This window comes from Pyrus communis, chromosome 7, assembly GCF_963583255.1.
Source record: "Pyrus communis chromosome 7, drPyrComm1.1, whole genome shotgun sequence".
Classification (NCBI taxonomy): domain Eukaryota; kingdom Viridiplantae; phylum Streptophyta; class Magnoliopsida; order Rosales; family Rosaceae; genus Pyrus; species Pyrus communis.
This window is the reverse complement of record NC_084809.1, coordinates 25185322-25201020: the sequence shown is the minus strand read 5'-3', so window position 1 is coordinate 25201020 and position 15699 is coordinate 25185322. Positions and strand designations below refer to the sequence as shown.

General features: G+C 37.1%; 1 protein-coding gene across 1 annotated transcript; it reads left to right on the top strand.

Moving 5' to 3' along the window:
- The first annotated feature begins 5161 nt into the window (after window positions 1-5161).
- LOC137740312 (caffeoylshikimate esterase-like) lies at window positions 5162-10118 on the top strand. Its single transcript, XM_068480174.1, has 9 exons — window positions 5162-5433; window positions 5527-5738; window positions 6380-6409; window positions 6616-6742; window positions 6834-6980; window positions 7941-8071; window positions 8194-8331; window positions 8534-8632; window positions 9612-10118. The coding sequence occupies exons 1-9, from the start codon at window positions 5376-5378 to the stop codon at window positions 9837-9839; spliced, it is 1170 nt and encodes a 389-aa protein (XP_068336275.1). The 5' UTR covers window positions 5162-5375; the 3' UTR covers window positions 9840-10118.
- Window positions 10119-15699: the final 5581 nt, after the last annotated feature.

The window sequence follows — 15699 nt, the reverse complement described above, 5'->3', positions numbered from 1 at the left end:
AAAAACCCAAAAAGAGTTGTTTTAAAAGTCGTTTTTGTGTGTTTGTGTCTTAGGGTACCTTCCAACACAATGATAAGGATTTGGTTTATAATTGCATGACGGTTAGAAAGAGTTATAAACATAGAGAAAAGTTTGATTTACTCTTGGTATATGCTTGGTTATGGTTATAATGTATGACTTCACATGCAATCATAAAAGAAAAATTCGTTTTTGTAACATGCTTGAAGGAAGAAACTCAAACAAACGCTACATCCCTGTGAGACTCGAGCCATTACTTTCTTTGGAGAGTTATTTTCTGTGATTCTTTATTTTCTAAAGTTGTTGCATGATCTCATTATTCCTTGCTTGGTTGTTACTTAGAATGCAATTGTATCATGATAGAACTAAATGCTAGAACTCATGCCCATTTCATTCAAAGCATGTTATTGATTTGCATAACACATATTCAAGAAGAAGTTGTGTAGTGACCACCACCATAGCCAAATAGCCTTACTTCCCATACTTCGTATATGTTGTAAGTTTTAACCCCGTTGAGCCTTGTTTAGCCTTTATTCTTTGTTTACCCACATTTTCCTCACCTAGCCTAGTTTAGGAAAATCCCCACCCTTGTTCTTAAAAGATAGTGAGCATGACTTAATTGAATTCCTTTTGAGTTACATTATGAAAGAAAATAAGTGTGGGGGAGAGAATGTTTAAGTGTTTATGTTTTGAGATTCAAAAGAAAAGAAAAAGAAAAGAAAAAAAAAAGAGAAAAGAAAGAAAGAAAGAAAAAAGAGCTTAAAAAAAAATGAAAGAATAAGTGATTGAAGAAAGGTTCCAAAACACCAATTCTGGGCGTAAATTGTCTAAATTCTCCCTTTTTGTTCAAAAGTTGAGTTTTCATTCAAAAGTGAATTCTAAGTTGATTCAAATGCTTTGCTCACTATTTCTTTAAAAACCTTTGTTTTCCATATCCCTTCTTTGTTATCCACATACCCCAAGCCCCGTTACAACCCTTGACTTCTATCTTGAGTGTTGTGTATTTCAATTTGTGGAGTTTGAACTTGGTATGAGCATATGGTATCACTGGTTCTCGCGTCTAAGTAGTAGCATTCCATTCATGAGATCATATCTAAACATGCTTATTAACTCCAGAAATTGCTTCCTTTGAAATACATATATGTGAGTGTTCATTTTTATGATTACATCAATCTTTTCACATATACCTAGTGTAGGGTGTGTAGTCAGAAAATCTGTGTGAAAAACGAGAGTACATCTAGTAAGAAATTGAGGGAATTCTCTAAGGCATGTTACTACATTCAAAACATGGTTTTAAATGCTTAATTGTGAACTAGTATGTGGTGACTATGAGTAAGAATGTACTTAAGTGTAAAGATGGCTCAAATCTGTGAGAATAATGATTTTTAATTTGTCATGTGCATTGGAAGTCCCTGATACGATTGTTGGAAGGTGTAGGTTGTGTTTTGTTCTTTTTGTTTTGTTTTTCTGTTTTGCTCGAGGACTAGCAAAAGCTAAGTGTGGGGGTATTTGATAGGAGCATATTTATGCGACTTAAATGGCTTGTTCTCGTACATTTACGTTATGTTTCTTTAGTTATTTTAGTTCTTTATGCTTCTTTTGTGTGTTTTCAGGTTCTAAGGGCAAAGTATGCAAAAGGATGCCTTTTGGAGCAAATTAGAGATTGGAATGGATATCATATGCTTGGAGCCAAAAGGATGGACGAAATTGAAGACTTGAAGTAGGAAAGTTAAATCCTAAAAAGACCTCATGTTTGAGCATCATTGAAAACTCCTACGCATTTTAGAACACAAAAACAACATTCCTAGCAACCTTAGGACATTGTCGTGTGTTTCCTTGTGTCTCCCTTCCTTGCCATGCAAGGAAGGGCTTTGTTCCCTATTTTAAATACTTAAACACTACCACTTATCATTCACCACTTATCATATCATACATTCATTTATCACTTATCATAATCATTCACTTATCACTTAACATATCATACACTTATCACTTATCACTCATAATCATCTGCACATTTCAACCATTTAAACACATGTACTTCACCTACAACATCCACCTACTTCACCTACAAATGACATAGCCATATGTTCCCTCCACTACTCCTATAAATACCCTTGCATTCATTCATTCATGGACATCTCATTTCATACACAACACACCACAAACACATCCCTTTCTCTCTTAGCCGTGAGTCTCCCTTAGAATCCAAAAACCATCTTTCCATTTCCATCACTCCTCACTCCATTCCACACTTCCATTCCCCCAAACCAACTATCCTTAGACCTTATGCTACAATAAAGAGGAAGAGAAGAGGGCCTAAACGTTCATACAATTCAAGTTTGAGTTGTTGGAATGTTTAGGTGTTTCTTTGATTTCAATGTTTAATTTTAATTCTCTTTGTTTTGTATGAGGAACTAAACCCCCCCCCCCCCTTAGCTAGGGGGTGATTCGAAATATATGTTTATGCTTGCATTTTGATTTGATTACTTCTAATTGCATTTCATAAGTTGTTGATTCAATTTGTTTAACCGTTTGATTGATAACTTATTTATGTATGTTTATTAAGAATGCGCGCTTAATTTTCATGCATGAATATGACGCTAGAATATAAGTGATTTTCACCTAATCGTTATGAACTTATATTCACAAGTAGTGGAGGTTGCTTATAAACAATCGCGTTAAATGAATTCTTGGCACGAGTTTCATGCTCATCATAGTAACGAATGCCTCGTCAACACTTATAGTTTTCATAATGTTTAATGATCTTTGATTGTATCTTTATTGTGCTGTTCACGTAAAGGACTTTTGGAGAATGTTGTGAATTGCGTTGCGCTAACCCATCCAATTCATTAACTTAAGGAAAACTTGACGGTTAATTTAAGCGGACCTAATTAACCCGGGGTGATGAGTTTCATAATTTATCGAAAGATCAACTGGAAATCTTTTTATTATGCAAGTGTAACATATGTGGAGATGACCCCATTAGCTATTCTATCATCCATTCATTCCATTTCATCAATTTCATATTTACATTCTGTCTAGTTTATTTAACTTGTTTCGTTATTTCAATTTTCGTATAAACTTAAATCCCCCTTTACTTTAATGTCAATTTAGTTAGAAATCATTTTAGTTTGTGTTTTTAAAAGCATTTTGAGTCTTTGGTTTGTCTTAGTGTTTTAAAGTTTAGTTTTACATTCTTTGAGTCTAGTTTAGTGTTTTATATTGTGTTTTTACGTTTTTGAGTCAAATCCAAGTGATTAACAATCCCTCCTAATCCCCGGTCTAGAACGATCCCTACTTATACATATACTATAATTTGACGAAAAGAGGGTTTAATTTGTGTGCGTATAAATCACGCATCAATAGGTCCACAAATATCCCATTGAATCTTCTGAAGAAACTTTAGGGGTCGTGAATAATCTTTGTAGTTGAGGGTTGAGGATTAAACTTCCCCAAGATACATGCTTTGCAAGACAAGTTTCCAAGATAAGGCGTTCTAGGACTTGAAGAAATACTTGACGTTACCTCTTTTACCATCCAAGCTAGAGGCATAGGAGAATTTGTACATCTATCTAGCTGTATTCAAAGTAGCAGTGATCTTTGTCCTCATATGAGAAAAGTTGGGGGCTCAACTAGTTGTATTCTACACTTCTAAAGCTCTCCTTAATGTTGACCTATTTACCAAATTATTGCCTAAGAGCTCATTTTAGAAGCACGTTAGAGGTATTGGTTGCTGGATAAATAGGGTCTAATTGCTGTATTAATTCACATAGAAAATTAAGAAACAATTCATGCAATTATATATCAAAATTAATGAATGCACATGAGTAACCAATGTTAAATGAACATGATATAATGGATTAGAAAAACCTGAAAATTCGATTGAGACAAGTGTTAGACACTATGTTCTTGAGACAAGTGTTAGACACTATGTTCTTAAGACAAGTTTACGCCCCACTACGGTGCTCATGGTTGATCAATGCTTGTCTATCAAGATACAACGACCACATTCTTCTAATAATAGCACTTCAAATCACAAGGCTCCATGAATTACGATTGTGTTGAAAAACTCTCTCATATGGACTTAAAGAGACTCTCTAATATTTAGTGTACTCTATGTATGATTTTGTAAAACAATGAAAATTTATTTATGATTATAGGGGGCTTTCCTATTTATAGAACTAGAGATACCTCTTTGGAATGCATGTGACTATTCATGAAGAATCAAAAGTTGCAACTCTTCATTTGAATAGACACATCTATTTACCAAAAGCCTCCGCTTCTAATTTCCATTCAATTAATAAATATTATAATAATAATAATAATAATAATAATAATAATAATAATTTAAATATTCCAACAATGGGTTACGCAGCCTTTCAGAGCTAGCGTAAGGCATCTTGACGATGCCAATGTTCAAGGAAGCATCCAGTCATGTGCTAGTTAGGGGAAAGGCATCTCGAAGATGCCAACGTTTTGGCCCGTGTACTTTTTTTGCCTCATTTAAGTTTTTTATCCCACTGACTTTTGCTTAGAAAGCTTTTTAATGAGACACCAATTATGGTACGGTCATCCGTCACTTGAGCCATGCCTGAAGTCATGGAAGTCCTCTTAAGGAGTTTTGACGTTCTACCCATGGCGATTACCGATTTTTCTAGGTCATCCATGTAAATAGCATACCTTTATTTTTGAGAGAGACAAAGACGAGACATTGACATGGAGTCCCTGTGATTACCTAACTGAGCAATTTATGAACATCCAAAGAAGAGTGTTACAAGAAATTTTATGTCCGTCCTCCAATTGATGTAGCTGTTGTAACCACTAGGCTATTAATTCCTCAAATAACTATTCATTTCTCAAGTAAATGTTATAATCCATTGTGTGGCTTAACCGAACTCCCCTCCCCATAGTATAAAAATATCGATATACTAAAAAAAAAAAAAAAAAAAAAAAAAGGTAAATGTTAGAACCATTAAGCCATTGATTCCTCAAATAAATTGCTCATTCATTCCTCAATTGATTGTAACACTTGATTCCCTTTATTAAATTAGTCACATCACTATATAAAAATGACTAATGCTTCACATTAAAACATACTACAAAAAAATAAAAATAAAAGTTCAAATAGAATTATCTCATTCTCTCTCAAATTATTTCCTCCATCATTTTTTTTTCTTTTTATTTGTTCAATAATCAATATTAAAGACTTCCCAACCAGATCGCTTCAAGTCTGTAGATAACATAATTAAATTATTTTAATTTCCGAAAAGTCAGATTCCCATTTGGTTTGGCGTCCTCCCACTCGGCGATTCCATTTATTTCTACAATTAATCATTAATTTAATAAAATCTCAGATGGCGTTGAAACTCGCCAAGCCATACAGATACAGTCGCCACCCTTTTTCTCTTCCCGGTACAATCGACCTTACTTCCCGGTCCAGTTGATTTATCATTTGGTTGTTCTCGTTTCTGACTCCAGAAAGAAACTCCGTTCGAAACGTTTCAGAGCTCAGGGCGGTCTCGTTTTGTTTCCGACTTAGAAAGAGGAAGAAGAGCACAGAAGCAGCAGCAATGGCGCCCAAGAAGCGGCAGCTGCCAGGCGTCGACGAGAAACTGCAGAAGCTTCTGGATGCAAACATGGATGAAGCTCCCGCCAGAAGGCGCGCTCGTGAGGCCTTCAAGGAAATTCAGCTTGGGATTGACCACTTTCTGTTCAAGGTATTTTGTTTGGCTGTTTTTCTCTCTGTTTACTTATGGTATTGGTAAAGTGGACTTTTTATTCATTATTTTTTGTGGGATTGTTTTATTTAGATTGAGTTGTAGGTGGCCAAGTTCGCTAGTGGAGTGTGTTCGGCCTGCACCTAAGTTTGAATCCCGCTAAGTAATTTAGATTAGATTAGAATATAGCTCGAAAATTTCGTGCACGTTGTAATTTGTTTGAGTGTAATTGGGTTTTGTAGTGGGTTGGTGATGATTGACACGGAAAATTGTAAATGGGTCAATGAGAATAAGTGGTTGGGAGGAATGGATGCACTATTTTTCAAAGTAAATTAATTTTTTGTTTTGTTTTTTTTATTTTTATTTTTTTTGTTTTTTTATTTTTTTATTTTTAACATTGACATTATTATTGCTGCTCAAAAAAATTGTCCCTGAGTTTGTTTTCGGTTCAGTCTTGCAGTCCACACACGGCCGCACGAACCGCTACTGAAACTTGCTATTTATACTATTTTGCTTTGATTTTTTCGGTCGTGTTTCTTAAATGGTAGTTCGAGTTCAGGATGTTATGTAATTGTTAAGGGGTTGCAGACATTTTTTAAATTTAGTAATGTTTATTGTTTTATTTTTTGGTTAATTTGCAGACACCAACTGATGGATTGAAAATGGAGGAGGTAATAACTCTTTTACGATGGTAATCAACTTACATTGTCGTACTTATGTCATTTCAAGTTTCTCCGCTTACCTATAATTAAGTTAAGCGATCATGTAACATGCTAGGATACGTTATTCATAAGCATTGGGCCCCTGTTTTAGATTTCCAAAGTTTCTGCGGTCTATTTTTCGTTTGAAGATGATCACAGCAAATTCTATTGTGTAGTCATATGAGGTGAACTCCAGGGGACTGGAGATCTTCTGCAAGAGTTGGCTTCCAGCGACATCTCGTCCCAAGGCAATAGTGTGTTACTGTCATGGCTACGGAGATACTTGCACTTTTTTCTTTGAAGGCATGTAACCTGTGATGAGAGTATTTGCTGACCAAATTTCTGCGTTTGACATGCTCCTTTGTGGAACCTAATCATTTCATGATATCTACAGGAATTGCAAGGAAGCTGGCATCAAATGGGTACGGAGTTTTTGCAATGGATTACCCTGGCTTTGGTCTCTCCGAAGGTCTTCATTGCCATATTCCCAGCTTTGACCGACTTGTAGATGATGTCATTGAGCATTACTCCAAAGTCAAAGGTATGCTAAATATATATTAACCTTCCTGTTAGAACTTTCTAATGTGAGTCAGTGAGAAGTATGGACCTGGAAATCTGAGTGTCAAATGAACTCTAATGGGGTGTTTGGATGACGGATTTCCAAGTACCAAGGGATTAGGATACATTGGTATGAAATGCACTAGAAAATATTAGGTAGAGGGATTGAAACTGCTCTAAATATAAAAAATTAATTTGCTCACTCATGACCTCCTCCAACCCTAAAAAATTAGCAGATGAAAAGTGATGTCAAAAACCAAATTCAGGGAAAGTTTTATTCATGACGTAATGTAGCTCTTCTCAGCTACTTATTCTTTTGTACTTTGCATCTGAAATAGAGAATTAAACTCCTTGGTTGCAGGGCCGGACCTGAGGGAGTGCAGTGGTGCACCCCACAGGGCCCTAATTTTTAAAGCCCCCGAGTGTATACATACTACATATAAATATGCGTATATATATATATTTTTTTGTACAGCAAGAAAACAGGATATGCAATTAGCACAAGTGGTACTCGCTGCGCAACATTTGCGCTATGCTACAAGTTAAAAAACAATAATAAAAAAAAACACCCAAAAAATTCAAAACTAGGTGCTCTTTGATGCAGGAAATGCATATCCACCTACCACATGATCATATGTTTTTAAAATTTATGTGCTGAAACTATTTTATAGGAAAAACTAAAAAAATAATTTGTAACTTCTTTTCATGGTTCTTCGTAAGAGTTTCAGTTAAAATTTCACACAAGGCCCTCAAAATTTCAGGGCCGGCCTTGCTTGGCTGATGATAGATCTTTTTTTTTTTTTTTTTTTTTTTCACCCCATGGAACAATCAAGTGATAGACTAAAGGATATGTCTGGTCTGTCTGTTCCTTGAACAAGAAAATAGACAAAACGCCATCTTCATTTCAATTGTTAATATTTACAAACTTTGATTTGGAGCGCAGAGCAGCCTGAGTTACGTACACTCCCGACCTTTCTCTTTGGACAGTCCTTGGGTGGAGCTGTAGCACTGAAAGCTCACCTAAAACAACCTAGCGCATGGAATGGCGCAATACTAGTTGCACCAATGTGCAAGGTAAATTCCATAACTTTGTTGAGTTAGCATTAGGAAGAAGATTTTTCTTTAATTTTCACCTTCGTTCACTTAAAGGTGTAAATTTGTTTTTTGTTTTTTGTTTTTTTTTTTTTTTTTTGTAGATTGCAGATGACATGGTTCCACCATGGCTACTAACACAAATCCTGATTGGTGTGGCCAAGTTCCTTCCAAAGCAAAAATTGGTTCCACAAAAGAATCTGGCTGAGGCAGCATTTAGAGAGTTGAAGAAAAGAGAAATGGTTAGTATCTTTTCTTTGATGAATAGTTTCAAGTAGTGAAAACATGGAGGGTCTTATGTCCATAAGATGGGTGGTAATGCTAATTTACTAGCTTTCTCAAGTTGTGCTAATTAGTTATCCATGCCATGATTTGATGCGTCATTTCTTTTTAATCTTCTTGCAGAAGTTGTGGCTGATAATTTGTTCATTTTCCTGAATGCAGACAGCCTATAATGTTATTGCTTACAAGGATAAACCACGGCTGGAAACTGCTCTAGAAATGCTCCGAACTACTGAAGAGATAGAACACCAATTGGAAGAAGTATGCCAATCCATGACTCCTTTTTTATTACAGTTAATTTCTAAACCAATTGAGCGACCATTTTAGTTTCCTTTGATTGCATCAAGTTCTATCCAGTATGTTCAGTGTGAACCTTTTCCCTTAATATGTAACGCCTATTGCTGCATATTCCGTAATCTCTTCTTTGTTCTTTCTGGTGGTTAACAGTTCCGGTGTCTACATAACTAGGTGGTAATTCTTATTAAGTTTAACCCACAGATGTTTGGTTGCATCTGAAGTAACTTTAACCCATTACAGTTTGTCTGGATTACAAATCCAAAAAGGAAATAAATACGACTTTAATATTTACATATATAACCTGCTCTTTTAGATTATGATCTGTGATATGAAGTAGCAGTAGCACAGGACAAATACACCACATTTCCATGGACCATTGATGATGTGTTTTCTTAGAAACCATTTTTCTGATCCAGTTTGACATGACGCTATTTGGTTTAGCTTCTGCTTATTGAGGTTCAGGTTGGGCTTCATTTCTTTTAGACCAATGAAGATCAGTGGTATTGCACTCAGATCCAACCTGAGTCTTGCTTGCAGACCCCTATTTGACTCTAGAACCAAGATGTACTAATTAGGACCTTCACAGCCAGTAAACCTATGTTAGGTATCTTTCTGTCAACAAAACCCTACACATCATTTCTGAAATTTCCACTAGATTCAATATATGTTAGTTGAACGCAAAACTGGCCGAAAAGTTTGTAAAATGTTGAAACAGAATCTAACAGGTCGTGGTAGTTTCTTATTCTTTGGGGACAGTGCAGGGGACTGCACAACCGGTGTTAGTTGGCTCTGTCTTTTCAACAAAGACACAATTTTATTTCAAATTTTAGATATTATGTTTTACGGTTTACCCGAAAAGTTCAGTGTATTTCAGTATAATTTAGCAGCAGTAGCATATAGAATTCTAAATTTATTAGGTCACTTCTAATAAATTTCATTACAGGTCTCTCTTCCATTATTAATCCTGCATGGAGAGGCTGACATTGTAACTGATCCATCTGTAAGTAAGGTCCTGCACGAAAAGGCAAGCAGTTCCGACAAGAAGCTCATCCTTTACATGGATGCCTATCATTCCCTTTTGGAGGGTGAGCCAGATGAAATGATAATTCGAGTTTTTAGCGACATCATTTCATGGCTTAATGAGCACAGCGAAAAACTAACAGGCAGCTAACTTCTCCGTGTGCATTTGAGGGCACCCGCATTCATGTTCTTGACGTGTATTTGAGTAAAAGGGTAGGGAAGGGGAAGAATAAGAAGCACTGGATGAGTGTCTATTGTGAATGTACTGATTTTTTGCTGAATAACATTGGATTATTGTATTATTTATGGCACACAATTCAAATAAATTGTGTATTTCTCCATTTTCCTAAGGGAGGCTGGAGCTTTTGTAATTTTTTCCCTCATGCTTGGTGAATAAAATTTTAACTTCTTGTAGAAGTTATTATAGTTAGTTAATTTACTGTTTGATTTAATTAGTATTTATTTAATTAAAACTGGAATTTGACTTTATCAGAACCTGTATTGGATTGTAGCCTTGAGGAATGGAGGACCAGTTCTTTGCTAGAAGAGTGAATGTTATCCATCCATTTGAAAAGAAAAAAAAAATACATATATGAATTGTCATTTTCTTCTTTTGTCCACTTAGAAAGGTACAAACAAATGCAGTCCAAGTGGGCTGTGGGGAATGTGGCTTTCTTACCCACAAATGTGTTACACAACGACACCGCTGTATTCAAAACCAATAACGAGCTACCATATGTTTGATTTTTTTACGTGGCAGTGAATAATTAGTTTGGAATATTGTAGATGCAAATTTCCGTCGTCTACAGTCTGGACGAAAATGCACCTACAAAACAATCAATACCTTTTATCAAAGACCTAAGCCTCACGCGCCCATGAGGGTCGGTTTTTTTTGGGGGGGGGGGGGGGGGGGTGGGGGGGGGTTTAAGTCAACGGATCTTCGATGCCTAAGTTAGTTTCTTTGAGAGAGTAAAGTGTTTAAGGCTTTTTAGGGTTGCAAAAGCCCCTTCAATTTGGTAGAATGTGGGGTATTTATAGGGTTAGGGTCGGCCATATAAGGTTTAATGGAGACATATTCTCTAAATATTCTCAAGATATTTAATAGGAGATAATAGGGTAATAATCCTTAATTGAATTAAATTAGGATTACTTACTTGATTGGAGTCAATCTGCAATTAGGAATGTATTAAAGATAGGATTTGGATAATTAATCGTTCCTTGCCAATGGCAGGTGAGCTGTGGGCAGTTGTGTTCAGCTGCTGAATCTTTTAGGGATGTGAGCTGCGCGTGGGTGCATCTGAGAAGCCTGCCCATTTATTGAGGGCAATCTTGTCCTTCTTGAATAAAAGTTCACGTGTCGTCTTTAGAATTTTTTGGGATCATTTTAGGCTCCACAAATGTCCCCACACCTACTATCTACTCGCATGGAAAAGGTAGTAGGTGTAGAAATCCCAAGCTGCTTGATTTGTAGAGTTGTTACCCAATTCGAACTTGATATTCTTCTTGATTTGGAGATAGATTTCTTCTAGGAAAAGGAAAATAATTGCCCCCAATACCTATTTAATTCTGCCTTAAGCAGGGGCTTAAATAAATTTGGAGAACAATCATTATTCCAACAAGAAAAATAAGCCAGAGGATATTTTTTCTTCCCCCTCCCCTAGCGTTCTTCTTTTCTTGCCCTTGCAAAGAGTCGTTTCTCGTTGTTCTTCTTCTTTTCCATGCCACACCAAGGTAAGAAAATTTTGAATTTTTTCTTCTTCTTGAATTTTTAGGAGCCTTGGGGCTTGAAAAATTGGCTTGGTGGGTGCCAAGGATGCATGAATGGTGTGGCATGGAAGCCACATGCTACAGGTGGTGCGGCAAGGGTGTTGGCTGGCATGGGGAGATCGGCTTGGGCTGGGTCTCCATGGCTACTGTGCTGGTGCCTGGGCAATAGGAAAAGAAGGAGAGGGACCGGCGTGGGCCGACCTTTCTGTGCGTAGGACCTGGGCTGTGAGGCCTGGGTTTTCTTCCTAGGGCGCCTTGCGCGTGGAGGAGAGGAGAGGAAGGAGGCGCGGGCCTCCCTTCTTGTTGGGCCACATCTGTGCTGCTTTTCTTAGGCATATTTTTTTCTTCGTGCTTTTTGCAAAAACTCTGAGATGTCTTCCTCCGACCGCAAAAGTGATGAATATCCTCCACCTTTGTATCGTCAAGGTGGTTCTTTCGGCAAGGTGGGTTACTTTAAGGCTACGCATGTCAAGATTAATTCCGACGAGCTGTTTCGAGATTTTCTTAAGGCGTACAAGCATGTGATTTCGTCTTGGGTTCGCATCAAGTGGGTGAAGGATGATAGTGGCCATGAACCATGTGGAGAAGGTGCCTCTGCTAGGAAGAGAGCTATCAAATTCCATCTATGTTACTTTGTGTTGGGATTTACTTTTCCCATAATGTGTCTTTTCCAGGAGGTGATTTGCTCCATGAAATGCACGCCCGCTCAATGCTCCCCAAATGCAGTTCGTGCGATGGTCAGATTCTAGAATTTGAGCAGGTTCTTTAAGCTTGGCTTGACCATAACTGATTTTTGGTATTTCTTTGAGATCGGCCACAAAGAGGACGTGGGGCAGTTAAGATCTCACCATAGGCTGTTCGATGTGTCTTGCAAAGGTGACCATGAGTAGGCGAGAGATACCTTAGAGGTGAGTGGAGAGTGGAAGTCTGACTCTTCTCTTAAGCTGCGCGTCCCAAATACCTTTATCAATGGTAAGTGAACTGCTTCATTCCTGTCCTGCTTGAATTTTCGTTGAGCTGCTCCATCACTTCAATTTATTGATATTTGTTACTTTGTGTAGATTCGGAGTTTGGGTCAACTCTAAGGACGTCGGCATATATGAAGAAAGTGAACGTTGCCTTGGGTATTCCAGTTGAGTACCGTGAGTGGCGCTAGCTGCTGAGCCCTTTTCGCCTGGAGAAAGGTGGCCTGCCCCCGAGGGAAGAGATAAAGCGGATAAAGGATGAGGCGTTGGCTCGCCCGATCGCTACTGTAGAGCTTATTGCCAATAGTGGTGGAAAGAAGAGGTTTTCCTCACCTGTTTGTGAGCCTTCGGTTGAGAAGAAGCCAATGACTTCTTCTGCTACTTGTGGGAGCTCATCTGCCGCTGATAAGCTTGTCATTGATCTAACTTCCCCCAAGGGGTGAAGATGACCGTTGAGCCCGGGCCTATGAAACATGCTGCTCAGAAAGTAACCGCATCCTTTGTTGAGAGACTTGCCTAGCGGAAGAGTTCGACGGTGCCTCTAGTGTTCGGGTTTGTATCGAAGCGTCCGTCGGGAGCTAAGTCTAGCTCCGTTTTTAAGAGGCTCACCGCTATGAAGAGTAGGAAAATGGATTCTGCTGCTAAGGTGGCATCTGGGCTTGCTCCTCCTTCTGCCGTGACTAATTCGTCTACTAAGAAGGGGAAATCTGCTCACAAAGGTAGTTGTGAAAGATCCACTGAGTTTGAGGTTGGAGAGTTTCCAGAAGTTTGTACACTGCTAAAAGCTAACTTACTTGAGGACGTTGATGCATACGCCAAGTTTGTTGATAGTGTTAGGAAAGTTGTCGTTCGTTCAGACTCTTTTGCAAAGCGTCCCGCCTACTTAAGGAGGTCCTCCCTAATTGCTACAATGCATAAGGATGATCTATGCTATATTCTTGTACAATATACAACTGAAATTAAAGAAAAGGATAAATTACACACAACTACCTTAACTATGGATCGCATCACAATCTCATACCTTATATTTTAAACATTGCAATGACATACCTTAATTTATAAATTTGTTGAGTCATACCTCGATTAATTAATCTGTCAAATTGATTGTTGAGTGATGACATGGCAATGCAGGGCCCATATTTTTGCTGACGTGGTAGTCAACTTGTGTCTATGGTCATACAACTAATAATAATTATTAAAATTATTTTAGGTTTTTATTAACATCCCATATTTTGTTGATTATACCCCACATAATAATTTAATATTAAATTGCTCATAAAATGACTATTTAAGCCCTAAAATGTTCTACAAATTAAAAAGAAGATTCTAAATACACCCCAAGTTCTTTCTTTGAGTCATGCCTAAAATTTACTTCTACGCTCTCACATAAGCAATATGACTATCTTTCCAGAAAAGAATGAACAAGCTTTCCGTAAAAGTTTGACAACTCAATGTGAAACTCCATCACTTCAATATATTTACATACAATTGCAAGACTTAAACCCTTTTGCCCTCGAGTCTGTTTGGGTGAGGCTTGTGTCCTTTTGCCCTTACTTTAATGAAAAGCCATTTCGACTGAAAAAAAGATTGAAGAATTATATAGGTTACTGATATGAAAATTGAAAAGAAAACTGGAGGAAACAAGTTTGTGAAGATGAATATGCGGGTTTGATGTGGGGTGTATGTGAAAATTTTAGGGTGTAAGGGTAGCTTAGGAAAGAATGTGGGGTGTATTGAGATATTTTTTAATTTAAAATGTAGATGAATGGTGTTTTTAGTACGTGGGATGAAATCAACAAAATATAGGGTGCCAATAAAACAACCCTTATTTTAATTCATTTAAATATTATTATTTTTTTTCAAAATTGAAAAAAGAAACCTAGCTCGACACTCACCCCACCTATCTCTTTCCTTCCACAGAACCCAGAAACACCATCCCAACCCTTTCTCTCTCGCCATGCCTAAACCCAGAACCACTAACCCATCATTTTCTCTCCCATTCCCTCTCGTATTCTCTCTCCATTTCTCCCTTTCACATTGCAACAGTGATCTCGTCGACTCTGCCCTCATGAATACAATGATTTCATTGCTATCAATCTCTAGATCCAAACTAGCGTCATTGATGGCGCCAACTGATTCAGAGTCAAGAAGTTCATGTTCCTCGACTCCTCCTGCATTTACCCCAAATTCGCTCCTCAGCCCATTCTTGCTTGTTTGCTTAATTTGGTTTTCTTTTCTTCCTTTGATGTAAATCACATGGCTTTCTTTAATTTTCTTGGCTGGGCCATTTACAATTCAGAAATTGGGTTTGACTGCTTTTGCAAAAATGGTGGTTATGGGTTCATGTGTGGCGCGAGAGAGATGGGTGGGGTGAGGGTCATGAGGTTGATTTTTTTTTTTTTTAAATAATATTTTAAATGAATTAAAATAATTAAAATAATTACATAATTTTATTAGTTGGCACAAGTTGGCTGCCACATCAGTAATATATGGGCCCTGCATTTGCCACGTAATCATTTAATGGTCAATTTAACAAATTAATTAACGGATGTATGACATTGCAACAAATTCATAAATTAAGCTATGACATTGCAATGTTTAAAACATGAGGTCTGAGATTGTGGTGGGACTAATAATTGAGTAGTTTTGTGTAATTTACCCTAAAGAAAATGATCAAGAATCCTTTTGGGACAAAGACCTTGGAGTCACGAGCTCATCAAGTGACGATCTAGTGCTGGGAAAGAAAAATGAGTTTTGGGTTGGAAAATGCTTCCTTCGATGTTTTCAAGAACTCTGAAATTAAAGAAATATGCAGTGTTTATATTTAAAATTCGTTGAAGTTGAAAGTGAGAGTACCAAGAACAAACAAAAGATAGGCTATGAACATTATTATTGAACGGAAACTAAATAAGCAAGATTGTCGAAACGGTTACAAATTGAGGATTATATCTTGACTAACTTGTATTAACTCAATAAGAAAACACCTTATTCATAAATAGTCAAACCTAATCCTTAAGAAGGAAGGAATCCAAATCCTTAATCTACAAGAAAACCAAAGACTTAAAATACCAAAATATCCTTAAATAATAATAAACCAAAATGCTAAATAATTAAGCTTTCCAATGAGTACCAATATGTCACTATAACAATATTAATATGGTGTAGATATTTAGATACAATATTGTCATTCATGTTGCTCTATGCATTATAGAAACTATTGAATCCCACATCGGCCTAGAAAGAGAGATAATAGTTTAAATATCATCAAGATCTTCTGTG